Genomic DNA, 15,345 nt, shown 5'->3' with positions numbered 1-15,345 from the left:
TTGAGCGTCACAAGAAGACATCGGGCAGCCCCACAATCCAGATGTCAGATATGAAGTATATTCACTTCCTGTCTGAGCAGCACAGAATTACACAAAGGTGTCGGTGATCACAACGAAAGGTAACATTCTAAGTAAAGCTATATGGAGGGGGCTATGATGAGATCGATCTGATAGGGGAGGAAGCTTTAGAGTCATAGAGAGGGAGCTGTATTGAGAGCTATAGGAAAGGGGCTGCAATAAGACGTAGAGGGCGGCAATGAGAGACACAGAGGGGGCAATGGGAGAGATATGAGGGTAACAATAACTGTTTTTCTCTATTTGTTTGTGAATGCTGACACTATGTCCTTAATTTTAGATCATAGGGCCCCCAAAGCCTTAAGTCAGCCGTGTGGTCAGGTCATAAAACCTATATTTACTTATCCGAGATAACGGAACTCTGTGCTCACATATGCTCCCCACTATATTAGGTACCACTGAGGAAGGAAACAGTTTCCAGTTAGACTGCATTTAAATTTTCCAGTTATGGAGCTTTCACAAGAACAGAACTATAAATGCACTGACTGCTTCAGATTTCATCAACTTCTTGATGCCAGTGTAGAATCTTTGTTAAAATAAACCATCAGGATCAGTTGTATAAAAGAATCATACTTTTAATTTTAGTTTAATTTATCCTCCTGAAAATATATTGTGCACGGATTCATTCTACTTACTTTTCATTTATTGCTTACATTCCCTGGCACTGTATCTTCCACACTTTTTACGAACTATCAGCCGGTGTCTGGAAATATATTTTAGTTGGCACTTGGAACCTTGCATTAAAATCTGAGCTATTAGTCAAGTGACATTTATAGTATGCTTATTTTATTAAAGGAAAAAAAAAACACATTTAATAAAAGCTGCTACTATGAGACTATAATAGAGATGGAATAGGTTACAAACCTTTACTACTGTACACAGACAGGAGAGTAGCAGCAAGGGCACCAGCCCCCTGTTTAAGGAACGAAGGGGGCAAATAAAACTGTGCCAAACTCAGAGTCACATGAATCACTGATCCCTATGCTATAAGCTCAGGTCTGTTTATGGAGGTGCATCATGAACAAGATCACAGAGCAACTTTTCTTTTTTAACCTGGTTTGTATTTAACTGAAACATGTTCAATGATTCCCATGTATTGCAGTAATATTTTCCTTATAAGTAATTCCAGAATTGAATAGATCATGTACAGGTACAATAAGTTTTGTGACCAGGCCCTAAGAGCATATTTAGGATAAAGTCCCCATTTCCTCTTCTGGTGAGGGTGCATTTTTGGGAATCCATTAAACTATCGCAGTGCATGTGAGCTCACAAAAAGCATCAAGTGCAGAAATTAATAAATGTTTTTTATAGAGATGCTCACTGACCCCCGTGAACTGGTTTTGGATCTGGATTAGCTTCGTGTTTTGGCAAAACCGCTCTCGTGTGTTTTGGTTTTGTATTTTTTCGTAAAAATCCTAAAATATGCTAAAATCATATAATTTTGCTTATTTTTGTTCCTACATTATTATTAACCTCAATAACACTAATTTCAAGTCATTTGCAGTTAATTTTGACCACCTCACAGGTCACAATATTATTTTCATACACTTTCAAACAAAGACTGCAGCGACCTGGCTGGATGGTAAGTGACAGGGCAATGACACAAACACACAGTAATTCCTACCACATCTAGGACACATTGGCAGACAGCAGTGGCAGAAAAGAAAAATGGCAGGAGCCGGCTCAGGACTCGGATCTCCTAAGTTCGGAGTTCGGTTCTCGAGGAACCGAGCCTGAGCATCTCTAGATTTTCATGCATATTGGTGCATTAATAAGAATCTCAAAACCAAGCTGCAACTCAATGATCCGGACATGTTCACACTATATCAGATCTCCCAGCAAAAAGTGCTGTAACCCATACAAAGAAGCCAGATTGTGTAATTTTCCAAGTGTATTTTTGTCGCTCTGGGTTCCAATCCTATCCATTCAGTTTCACAAACACACCCTAATGTCGTCTATTTCTACTTTAACTATTACAAAATAGATGAGACCTGGAACAGATCATTATTAATGATCTTAGATGTAAAACTCCCCCATAATAAAAGCTTCTGCTTTTCAGCAGAGCTTGCGGTCTCTCTCCTACATTCAATATACAGATGTTGATGCCATCAGGCTAAATTATATTCTGTAATCTTGGAAGTGGTGACCTGCCAAGCCCATGATTAATAGGGTGCTAGTAATGTTAGGGCAAGTCCTGGTCTCTACATTGTAAAATAAAATATGGTGTACTTTGATCTGCTTCCTTCAAATGCATTGCACATATGGGAAGACTAACAGTACTGGTTATTGTGGAATCTTTAATAAAAAGTAAAATCAATGTCCCTGCCACATCACTAACTGCCAGTTTTACTATGCACACAAAGGAATGTTTTACTGAGTGACGAGGAACTTGAAAATTCCATGCTGACGTCCTGAAGCAGGAACTCAAGTAATATTTGCATCTGCTCCAGAGTATAAATCGCGTGCTACGTGAAGACAGGGAAGTATCATCAAATAGGATATTTAACATACTGCGTGAAATAAACTGTGCACTATGATCCATAGTACTTTGATTTTATTTATTGCTTGCTCGTGCTGCCACTTTTTTTTGAGCCAAATATGACGGTAGTGAAAAGTTTAGCTGGCGACTAAAATATAAAATAGCCATATAAACAGCACTGGTAACAGTGACAACTAAAGGCTATAAAAAGTATTACAGTTAATAAATAAGCTGGTTTGCTATTTAGTAGTTTTTCTTTCACTACCTAAATTTTGTGGAGGGGCAGTTATACAGTGTGAACCTTCCTTTCAGTGGAGTGAATAAAACGGAGTTGTTCCACAAACAAGTGTAGCATACCTGTACTTACCCAAACCCTTCTTCCATTTGTCTGGTATATGTTCGTTTGTGTTTCTACCCTTACAAATATATAGTCAAAACATTTTTGAACTGTTTTTTTTTTAGGGTGAACCTTGCTATAAAAAATAAAAAAAATATTTTTTATACTTTTTTTTTTTTTTTTTATAACAAAGTATAAAAAAAAATAATTTAGACTTTTTTTTACTTAAAATGTTAGTAGTTTTTTGGAGGTAAAATGTTGAGTTTTGAGAGTAAATTATATATTATAATCTCCTATCTTCCGATGTTTCAGAAATATAAAAAAACCCAAAAGAAACTGATAAACAATTAAGCTGGTGTGTCCTAGCCCATGTGTGTAGTGGAGTTAGAGCATTCTGAACAGCGGCAGATTAACAAGCCCAGCTCACAAAATAAATCCACTAAACTTGTGGCTAAAGGGGAAGGGAAATAGTCCACACTTTTCATGGCACCTTGCAAAAATACACAGAGGACACAATAAGGAGGACTTTAAATATCAATGATGATGAGTATGCAGCATATCATTTTATGTGCACCCTATACAGGGAATCACGGATGGTTCACTATAATAATGCTGCACTTAGAACTCTTCCTTGTTGTTTTAGTCTCTGTAGTACAGAAACCTCTTACAGAGGATTTTGGTTGTTTGTATAATGAAAAGTTTGTATATTCAGTTTTCTATACACCTGCAGCCAGGCCTACTGCAGCCGTAACATCCATACGGTATCAGCTGATCTCTCTGCTTCCCATCTAACCCCACAGCTATCGGCACACACGTGCAACAACATAGGAAGACCTTTGGTAATAAATGAATCAGACAGGAGGAAACATCAGCGGTGTTTAATCTGTGAAACAAGCCGTTCTGTAGTAACATAGCCAGGCTGTGTGTACATTATTAAAATTTATTCTGAAAACTCTGTACATTTGATTTGGATTTTGACATCCAAGTATTATTCGCACAAACCAAATTCGTTAAAGCAGTTGGTGACCGTACAAAACCAAACCACCCCTGCTGGCATTTGACATAAGAGCATGTACAAAAATCATTTTTTACCAAGGTTTTAAAATTCCCCTGAAAATATAAAAATAAATTAATTTTAATTTGTTTGTTTTTTTTGTTTTGTTTTTAATCAGCCGATTACAAATATTACAAATCAAAATATTATTTGCTTCCATATGAATTTTTTTTTTCTTTTTAACAATACAAAACAGATCCACAAAAGCTTCTGTACAGAATGAGGTAAGGACTGTGCAGTAGACACATTACAGAATAAACGTGTTCTCTCAGTCAGACACAGTGGAGGTCAAATTACAGTGGGGTCTGTTTCTCTATTACCATTAATAATGCAAACATTAGATCAGCAGTCCTTTTAGCAACTGCGTCCTCACTATAGCTTTGCATACAGGCAGCAGACGTTATAAGGAAAGCATTACTTACTGTAGATGCTTCAGTCATCCGATTCCATTGTATATAACAAATACCTATGCATTATGCTAGTAACTTGCTCAGGACATGCGGACATCCTTTACCTCATCTTTCTCCTACATCTCTCCTTAATGTTACTACAATGATATAAATAAGAGGGATGGGACAGACTCAGCAGTACATTCCTAATACAGACCGCCCCTGCCTCTAGCTTTGTGGAAAGAATGAGAAGCTAACTAGGAAATGTTCATTTCTGCTTTCCTAATACAGTGAAATAAGCAATCCATTATTGATGTGTAGAAGAAACCAATGTGGTTTTAATTGTGGGATGACAGCTCAAATCAATAGTAAAAAAGGTAAATGAGGTTTTCCAATTTCCAGCTTAATTTTTTAGCTGCCCCCAACCCCATATCCTCAACGCCTTCAATTTGCTCCATTCAGCAGGGTTCCGGTACTCAGCGAGGATCTGCACTGGCCAGTCTCCATAATGATCTGCGAGCCTCAAAGCTGCAGCTAATCAATCAGGAGTCTCTGGGATATTATTACAGCATCTGACCAGCAGAGGTCTCCACACATTGGAAGTACCAGGATTCTGCAGATATGAGCAAACGATGGGTGGGGGGAACCCTGCATGCAGCAACTCTCAGTCCTGGGAGTATCTCATTAAGCAGATAGGAATATAAAACCTCCTGTGTTGCATATGTTTATATGCATCCTTCCAATTCTGTCACTGGCAGTTCCAACATTTGCTAGAAAAGAAAGGTGAAGTTACCTAACACAAAACAGGGTGTCTGGGATTCAGACGATTGCATAACTCTTTGTTCAGAAATAAATAAACATTAACCACAGCCAGTATTAGTGGCGTAGAAGACAGATAGAGCCACTAGTGCAATGTGAATGCGTCCTGCAGTCCTGCCTCACCCTCCGCTCCGGGAGCTAGATAAAGAGGCACTTTCTATGGAATAACATGGCCCACGGCCAACCTACTGTCCCCGGCATTCTCTTACTACGGTCTGCCATCTATTGATGGCACATGCCGGGCAACAGTTACTTTTCATTAATACCTTTAAGTGACCAGTGGCGAGAGCTTAATGGCTGGACAGAAATTGCACCAAAGTACCAGCAAGCGCCCCCTAGCAGCCAGAAATCACTGATCACATCCAGGACTTCAGCCATACCGACAACAGTGTTTTTACCTTTCAAAGACTTAATACAGACAGTGCAACAAAGCAACAAGAAAGTCTAAACGAATAAATATCTAAAGCCTTGAAAGGCTGTCGTCACTTCAAGCCTCTCTGGCCCAGTGGGCCACAACATACTGCAAAGTGTTGCTTGTCCATCTAGCGCTGGAAGGATAATAATGAAGATTTTGTCAAGTCAATTAGTCTTCGTTTGCATTGTTTCTTTGCTACAGAAAGGAAGACGTATGTTTGCAGAGAGCTAAGTGCCGGTGGATGTGTGATCCGTCCCCCTCACACATCAACTCTTATCCTGCATAACTGGTCCAGTTTTATCTCCAAGTCTCTAAGGAGAAACAAAAAGTGCTTTCAATACATATACACAGGTAACAAAGGAGCATCAAGAGACGTGCCATACATCGGACCTGTTACTCTGGTCCTCTTTAAAAACATACTAATTTTTAAGCGCATGTTACATAGACACAGCGGAGGCAGCCATTACTAGAATGAAGTTTATAGGTTCACTATCCTACTACATGAGACAATGCTTAGGAACCATTACTCATGGACATTGCCCCCATTATGATTGGATGCCATCCATGCTCATGAATGGTTGACAGCCATTACGTGGGCTGAATCCACTGCGTCAGTGATAGTGATGGTTTGTGGCAATGGATGGGCTGCGGTTTCATGACTTGATCTTCAGCCCATGGCTGCCTCTGTTGTGCGCAGAAGACAGGGGTATATACTACATAGATTAATCTATGTTACCACTACACTCCATTTACATAACATGTAGGGAACACTTACTGGAACTTTCTGAGCGGTGTTGTCGGTGTGCATGGCCAGGAACGGGTTGGCAGTGGCGGAGTGGAGCGAGGATGTCTGTGCTCCGGCCAGCAAGTTGAGTGGTAACTGAGCTGCAGAGGGCATCTGCAGCTGCTGGAGGTCTGGCTGGTGGTGCTGCTGCTGCATGAGCTGATATAACAGGGCGTGGTGCTGCTCCTGGGCAGAGGGAACAAAGTAAACGGAATACACCATTGTAACCAATTGTCTGACATTAGCTGGTATCAGTGCTGTCTTGTATACGCTACCCACACTCAGGGGGTCACATAACACTGGTTACCCATTATGGCATCATCTTACATTGCAGCAATGACGGAGGTGCCATGGTCACATGACCCTCACCTGAAGTAGACTGGGAGTTATAGCTAAAAATACTGAAGTGTTATGTAGATAAGACACAGAGGTAATCAAGATATACAAAATTTATATTTCACAGCCCTTAAACCTTGTCCCAATAGCCATTTAGTATTATAAGGGCTCTGATCCAGTATGTGAAATGTATTATGAAGGAGTAAAAATGTGATGTCACCCAATGCAACCAGATTCAGTCACTTTCTTAGTACAGCTTAGAACAGTAATGGCAACCTGACACATTTCAGGGGCCACGTGGTGTGGCCCTCTAACCTTCAAAAAGGCCGCACATTTCCCATAACCTCAGTAATAAGGTAAAAAGTTAATACCCGTAATAAAAAGAAAAGACACCTATCTGTAATAACATATCAGCAGATATTATAAACAAGTGTTACAAGCTACAAATCTGACAATAAAGCTCGGAGGCCCCGTATGGTCTGTTTGTTGCTCATCCCTTGCTTACAAAATAAAAATAAACCATTGATTAAAAATAGTTTGCTGTATATTGCTGATTGATGCACTTCTCTGGCTTATGTTAGCAACATTATTTTGTTTATTTGTATTTCTTGCAGTCTATCCACAAAATAAAAATAAAACCCACAGATAAATATCATATAATATTATATGCAAAGACTATGACAATATTTCACTTATAGATTTTAAAGCACAAACAACGACCTACCCACCATCACTATTGTCACAGTCCAAGTAAACAGACTTGCACAAAATGACGACCCTAAAATAATGAGCATTGGTACAGAATCCATCTCTTCTATATGACCAGGTCATTTATTTGGGTAGACAGAATTTTTCAGTGGTGCCCAGACAGTTGCCCTTATTCACTCCGGGTTATGTCATCACAAGAAGAAAAGCTTTTAGGTCACATGTCCCTGCTATGGCCCGGCTAAATGTCTCACATTCACCATGTGTATTATATACTGAGTACAAGCTGTAACTCGCCAAGTGCGGAGTGGGTTTCTTTGTAGCATTCTTACAGTCATCATGAAGCTTTATAAGCATAAATTAAACATTTTCCCAAATATGTGCAAAACATTTTTAATCCTAGCACGTCCCTGAAATGTATGTACTTATATGGGGATGTTCCTAGCCCTGGTTATTTAGAGGCTGCTGTGACACTTACAGGCGTGAGCTGATGAGAGCTCAGGAGCTGCTGGAACTGCTGGTGTTGCTGATGAAGAAGAAGCTGCCTCTGCTGGTCGGAGAGGAGGCCTAATCCTGAGGCACTGCAACACAAACACCACATTGTATTAACCATTGTGTCCAATGCACAAAACTTTACTGCCTGTCCTGACAATGGCCTCCCAGCATGACACCCAGGGCCCCGCCTCCCCTGCATGACACCCAGGGCCCCGCCTCCCCTGCATGACACCCAGGGCCCCGCCTCCCCTGCATGACACCCAGGGCCCCGCCTCCCCTGCATGACACCCAGGGCCCCGCCTCCCCTGCATGACACCCAGGAGCCGCCTCCCCTGCATGACACCCAGGAGCCGCCTCCCCTGCATGACACCCAGGAGCCGCCTCCCCTGCATGACACCCAGGAGCCGCCTCCCCTGCATGACACCCAGGAGCCGCCTCCCCTGCTCCCCGCATGAAACCCAGGAGCCAGGGGCTGCCCCCTGCATTAAACGAAGCATTACATGGTAGTCAAAGAAAAAGACATTTATTACAGTAGCAGAGTCTGTCTCTATGTAAAGTATACATGTTTTCTACATACATTGAAAGCAGCCACTGTCTGGGCCGAACCAATAAACAGCCTCAGAAATAGCGACATTGCGGAGGTACTTTGCACCCCGTGTCTCAGTCATGTCATGCATTCCTTATGAATTGTTAGGTAGTATTCCCATGAATATTCGTTCAGTTTATAAAGGCGAGATATTCCCCAGGTGACTGAAGATTTCCGGATACTATTACACATGATGTGGTGTAAATTGTAAGTGTAAAGTGCTGGCAATTACATTTTACAAGAAACAATAATTACTATACATCAATCATACATTTATATTTCTGAAAAATGAAAAAAAAAAGAAACTGAACTTTCCCCCACCATTAATTGCCTCTATAGCACTGAGGGATTCTGGGTAGAGATTTGAGATTGAGTCACACAGATAATTGTAGAGTGATTTACATATTAAAGTATTAGACAGATAACGATGCTTTGGCCTTACCTGTTTGTTAATGTGGAAGAAATTGGGTGTGTTACATTAGGCAACATTGTTCCATGAGTTAGCGCAGTAGTCTGAGGCAACGTAGCTGGAGCCTGTATGACTCCATTCAGCGCCCCAACAATGCCATTAATTGCCAGCTGGTTTGCTGGCAAACCTCCAATTATTGCACCCACTCCCGGCATGGCAGGAAGAGCTGGCGTGACTGTCTGAATGCCACTTGTAAGGGTTCCCATAGTCACACCATTGAGTCTCTGAACCCCTTGAACGTGCTGTGCTGGGCTGTGCCTATCAGGGGGTGGAGTGGAAAGTGATGAAGAACTGCTGGTGCTTTGCCTACTTGAGGCGAGTTCCTGCAAGTGAATAATAAAAGGCAAGATATCTCAGTACTTTGCTGAATCCACATTGCCACATTGTAAATGGGCAGAAAAAGCACATCCATACAGGTCCCATCCAATCTTCCAGTCATTTTATAACTAGTTCCACCTACTACAACCAATGTCAATAGCTCAGCCTGTTAGTGGGGTGACAAACATGTCTTCTCTATGGGCTTGCGAGGTAAAAAAAAAATGAGGTGCTGCTCGTTACCCAACATACACGCAAGTATCCTGACATTACCTCGCTCTAGTGTCTTAATATGTCATCTGACACTACAAACAGTGCAGGCAGCCATTTTATGGCCTAAACAAATAAGCACCAACATCACTAAATCCTGCGACAAACATTGCAGACAGCCATTTTGTAGGATTAAATCAATTATTCAAGAGAATGAAATCTATCAATTCACCAAGAGCTAGTGACAATAATAAGATCAGTAAGTAATCTGCTCAGCCCATAAAATGGCTGCCTCCACTTAGTGCACGAGACATGATTATCATGATTCATCATTTCACACAGATCTGCTGCCACTTAGTATGCAATCCAGGATGGGTAACAAACTGCAGTAGATCTGGGGATGTTGGACTTTTATCATTGTTTTCAAGAGTAACTTTTATTCTTAAAAAAAACGCCTTTGTTGCTGCTGTTGTATACAGTGAAATGCAGAATGTTCTAGTGTTTAAGACTTATTTAAATATTTCCCTCTTCCTTACTCCACACGAGAGCCAGGCTTGGATCTGTCCGAGTCCAATTAACCAGTGACAAACCTGATGTGTAGCTGGATGACCGGTCTCTGTCTGGAAGCTTCCGAGGCGAGGACTTTTACCGAGATTCAATGAATCCATGCTAGATACTGGGGGGAAAATAAAAATAAAAAATATATGATAATCTTCAGCAGTATGGAAAAATAATTGGAGTGTAACAGTTAAAATAGGTCATTTAACTATAATAATTATTTTACGTATCAGTACAACATGTTGACTGATATCACGGCAATGAACAAAGCAAAATGAGAGAAAATGTTACTTTATAACCACTTAATTCTACTAAATATTTAAAACAACTATATGAAAGACAATAGTGAGATAGCAAGAAGTGCTCACTAACATTTTATTGTAAACCATATTTTTTGCCACTGCAGTTCCTCCCCCACCTGCTCCCAACAGCATATTCCTTTTGCAGCTTTATCGCTGTAAGAACTCTACAGAGCATGCTCAGTAGTACAAGGTTTACCTTACGGAGCCTCATGTACTGCAGTGTTATTTTAGTGTTTTATCTCTACCAATCAACTCCATTGCTTCCACCTGTGATTCTCCTGCACTATGAAACCAGTAAATGTAATGTAAGTAGGTCATGAAACATGGCAGAAGATGAGAAAGCTTTTTGTTTGGTTTGTTTTTTAAAAAAAGGAGAGAGAACCACACAGATCGTGCTGGATCCAGTGAACTAGACAGGTTTTTATTGCTGAATTTTATTTGCAAATTGAATTATTTAATAATATAATAACAAGTCTTTAATAGTATATGTGGTGGTTTCTAATGGGTATACTAGGAATGGGCTTCCTTATACTATAGATTATACAGAATGTTATTACAGTGGCTAAGTGGTTAGCACTTCTGCCTCACAGCGCTGGGGTCGTGAGTTCAATTCCCGACCATGGTCTTATCTGTGTGGAGTTTGTATGTTCTCCCTGTGTTTGCGTGGGTTTCCTCCGGGTGCTCCGGTTTCCTCCCACACTCCAAAAACATACTCGTCAGTTACTTGGCTGCTATCCAAATTGACCCTTGTCTGTCTCTTTCTGTCTGTCTGTGTGTGCGTGTCTACGTTAGGGAATTTAGACTGTAAGCTCCAATGGGGCAGGGACTGATGTGAATGAGTTCTCTGTACAGCGCTGCGGAATCAGTGGCACTATATAAATAAATGGTGATGATTATGATGATTTCTTATAATCTGTATTTGTCTCTTGCAGACCTTATTCATTCTTTACTCGTCAGACAACTTAACACTGTAAAAACATGACTGCAGATCAGAAACGGCAGTGAAATGATTTTATTCAGGGTTGTGTTTATATCAACAGTACAACACGCTATCAACAAAACAGACTATCTGTCTACGAGTGCATATGAGGAATGATGGGAGCTCTAATAAGCAACAGCAGGAAAGGGATCACTCAATTTTTACTAGTGCCAAATGGTTTAAAATATCCAGGATTGTGAGGACTGTACACTTCCTAAATTTACACTAAACAAGAACAAGCTTCAAAGTTTCCAATGAAATTCAGAGCGTGCACAGAGTAAGTCGCACAGTTCAGAGCTGCCCTTACCATTCTGTAATGGGTACGAATGCACTTGTGGAGATGGGTTTCGGTTGGATGATATTGTTGGAAAGGGGACAGACAGCTGTGCATTTAGGAGCTGCAAACGCTCTTTTTTGGCAGTTAGGTTCTTGATCTGTTCCTCTAGTCGCCGGTTCTCTACTTGCAGTTGGTGTAGTGACTTCAGCATGCCTAGAACTAATAGCATAGAAGAATGTTAACATAATCTTATTCACTTCCTTTTATGAGGGTGTAATCATTATGCGCACTGACAAAGCAGGAAATAACAGCACTCTCAGATGTGGGTGTAATCAATCAATGTTTCGGTGCCGGATCTGAACTGCGATGAAGGTCCTCAGACACTAAAACATCATTGGTTATACAGACCAAGAACGTAGAGCCCTGGTGTTTCCTGCTTATAACTAATTAACTTCACAATGTCAACAGCACTTCAATGCTCATTAAACTGATGAGAAAACCCACACAAATTTAACCCTGATATTAGATACACTACAGGAATTCACTAAAATTGTGCTACCAGGAAAATGCCATAAAAAGGGGGGGAAAAAAATCATTAGTCCAACTATATAAGTAATAATCAATGACAAATCCGTCCAATGTCAGGTATCTGCTACAGCTACACCTCAAATGTATAGGGTACATAGACTGAATGGCTTTATATATGGTTATTCATTGCATGATAAACAATAAGTAAAGAATACATAAATAAAAATTATAGGGTACACCTACATAGGTGGTTTCTTCAGTTGGTTTAGAAGAACAAACTCCCACATATAAGCTTTTGTAATCTGTGCAGAGCTACCACCAATGGTGGGAGAGGGTTTCTAGATGTCCGTCTCTATTACTTGGTGACCCGTCTAAGTCTAGCTGTGACTTGGTTCCCCAACAAACAGGCCCAAGAGGGATAAACCTGCAAAACTCTCTATTTGTCGTCAGTTGCAGGTGTCCCAGCCAGAGCTGGGCTCCCTTTGGTGTAGCCGTATCCAGCTACAGACTTCACATGCCAAATTTGGGACCACTGTAAATTTCACTTTAGAACTACTGCTCTTTGGAATAATCAGGTCAATGTCTGCCCAGTTTCCGATCATGGCTATAAAGAGGTATAAGATGGTTTAGAACATCCTGGAACCTGACCATCAGTCAGCTCCTTTGCATGCTCTCAAGTGAAATATTTTGTTGACTCCATTCCCAAACCCGATATATCTAGCTCCTGACTCCATCTGAATCTCTATGTGCACACAATCCCCTTCGGTGGGGCATTATTTGTACAATCTTCTGGTAACTGTGAAACAGACGACGTCCCAAGACACAAGACTAGTTGGGAAATAGACTTGAGCGATCCACCGGATGAGGACATTTGGTCTAAGGAAAAAGGTCTCTACTAGGGATGAGATCAAGGGTTTAAATAAGAACGCTTACAAGGTTTACTTCAGGTGGTACTTCGTTCCTACTAGGTTAAGGAGGATTTATGAAACTGTCCCAGAGCAATGCTGGAGGGGCTGCTGTGAGATGGGATCTCTTGTCCACATCTGGATGTATTACCCTAAGATTGCTCGGTTTTGGAACGGCATAGCCAGCCTTATCAATGATATTTCCAAACTCCCAATTTCTAAGTGGTCCTTACTTCTCAGCTCTCCTCTGGAGGGGTCAGATAAACATTCCGATAAACTTTCCATACAAATCCTCACTGCGTCCAGACGCTAGAAGCCCCTTCCCGACAGCAGCTCTTCAACAAAATTTGATATCTGGCAGCCATGGAGAAGATCTCTGCATATACACCCAAGCCTGGTGCAATCGGCTTATTTATAATAGCCCATCACCCCAAACAGACCTGTCCTGAGTCTCTTCAGACCTCTTATTGTAGCCATACCTTAGGTTAGCTCATATGTATAGGTGCCCACAGAAATAACACTAACAGCCACCTGCTGTATGTGAGGGCTGCTCTTCTCCCCAATGCAATTTTCTGCTTGGATTCTGGTTCTGACCTAACCCCCCCCATTCCCACATCACACCCTTACACATTACATTATACTTTGTTTCTGCATGCTTTACCAAAGACAGTCATATCAGTAATTGTTCTATACAGATGAGTTACTTACTTCCACATTTGCCATCATCCTAGATACTTGTAATTGTTCTTGAAAAAATAAAAAAGTTCTTTAAAAAAAAATCCAATCAAGTTTGATCACATTCTGACACCTGAGTACCATATAATGCAGTCAGTTATTGATCCGCACTGTAATCAGCTGAGTGAACTAGTCAATGGTTTGGTACTACCGCCAAATGACAGGATCTGATTAATGTGGACATGTGTGGAGGGCAAACTGGAGACAGATTAAGTTGTTTACCGTTCTAATTTGCCAATATTTTACAAGTCCTGTTATTATGAACAAATAAAAAAAATGACTTGTGTAAAACGTATGCCTAAATGCGTGGCCAAACTGCTAATGTCCCACAGCATCATTTTAAGCGTGTGCGAAGCAATGACTGATTATATACACACCAAAAAAAAAATCAACAAAATTAGATCACAACAAAAAACTTTGTTTTTTGACCTGTAACAATTAAGGCTACAGCAAAATTGGACGTATTGATGATAAAATGGAAACCTGTGAAATGATATCCAGCTATTCCCCAGGCCAGAATAGCTGTGTACCATGCTATGCAGGTCATGGCTGTCAAGGAAGGAGAAGGGAGTTCTTAAACAGAAGTTAACCACCAGGTTCCCCAGCCAAGAGGCTTGATAGTCTAAGATGAGATGGAAGGGGACAAATTTTCCCGGCAAACTGTCATGGCACCATGAGTGAACTGGCAAACGTCACCTTCATTCCAACAACCAGCAATTGGCAAAGGTAACATAAGCTTGGGCTAAGGGAATCAATTACAAATGTAAGCAAATACAATTGATATGCAAAATGTATTTACAGATTTTTTTTTTTCATCCCTCAAATTCATTATTGTTTATTTAATTATCCAAACACTAAAAGTGGCTTAAAGTGCACATTTTCTAGCAGTTGGGAGTTCCTGAGATTTCTTCATTCCTAACAGAGCACAACACTGATGGGATTATGGACAGGTCCCTGGCAACAGAAGCTCCCATACAGAATCCTGAGTGCCCTCCTAGGCTTAGTAAATATGATGTCTATGTTTTAATGACTCTGCTTCTCCCTGGATTGTCTGTAGAAAATTGTACAATAAAGTTTTCTTTGTTTGCTTTACCTCTATTCCAGAAGATAAATCTGGATCAGGAACAGTCACATCTGGCTATTTCCCAAGGAGTTTACTTGACCACTCTCTCTAGGCGCATACAAAGGGGCTCTTAGTGTGCCAAAATGAGATGCAGGATAACGTTAGTAAACCTGTCCCCTAGCTATCATGTTTAAAGGATTATCCCTGCATGCATTTCCTCATAATTAGCGTTTTGTCAGGATACCATTAATATCAGATACAAGTACAAGGAGATCCACAGCGTATAGCACCTTTTTTTCTGTGTAACAAGTCTCCTGCCCCCCCCCCATACATTTGCTCAAAACTAAATATACAAAGAAACAATGAAATAACTGGACTGTACTTCTTTAAGATCTACAAAATATTGAACTAGTTTGCATTTGGGTCATTGTTCTTTTCTTATAAACAACAGTGGTGCATTATTTTATCATCATGTTCCATACAGCAGTCTGGGATAGCATCCTTGTTTGCAATATCTGGCTGTAAATTAT

At 40.6% G+C, this 15,345-nt stretch overlaps 1 protein-coding gene across 4 annotated transcripts in view; it reads right to left on the bottom strand.

Moving 5' to 3' along the window:
- Positions 1-3,754: 3,754 nt before the first annotated feature.
- MLLT10 (MLLT10 histone lysine methyltransferase DOT1L cofactor) overlaps positions 3,755-15,345 on the bottom strand; it is a 119,959-nt gene continuing 108,368 nt past the window's right edge. For all 4 annotated transcript variants that reach the window (XM_075211937.1, XM_075211938.1, XM_075211940.1 and 1 more), the window contains 6 exons: positions 11,615-11,803; positions 10,059-10,144; positions 8,917-9,266; positions 7,872-7,974; positions 6,344-6,538; positions 3,755-5,879 (listed from right to left, as the gene is read on the bottom strand). In XM_075211937.1, coding sequence (XP_075068038.1) covers positions 5,835-5,879; positions 6,344-6,538; positions 7,872-7,974; positions 8,917-9,266; positions 10,059-10,144; positions 11,615-11,803 — 968 coding nt within the window. In that variant the 3' untranslated portion in view covers positions 3,755-5,834. The remainder of the gene's footprint in view (positions 5,880-6,343; positions 6,539-7,871; positions 7,975-8,916; positions 9,267-10,058; positions 10,145-11,614; positions 11,804-15,345) is intronic.

The sequence above is a fragment of the Mixophyes fleayi genome, chromosome 5, assembly GCF_038048845.1.
Source record: "Mixophyes fleayi isolate aMixFle1 chromosome 5, aMixFle1.hap1, whole genome shotgun sequence".
NCBI lineage: Eukaryota > Metazoa > Chordata > Amphibia > Anura > Limnodynastidae > Mixophyes > Mixophyes fleayi.
This window is presented reverse-complemented; position numbering and strand designations above follow the sequence as displayed.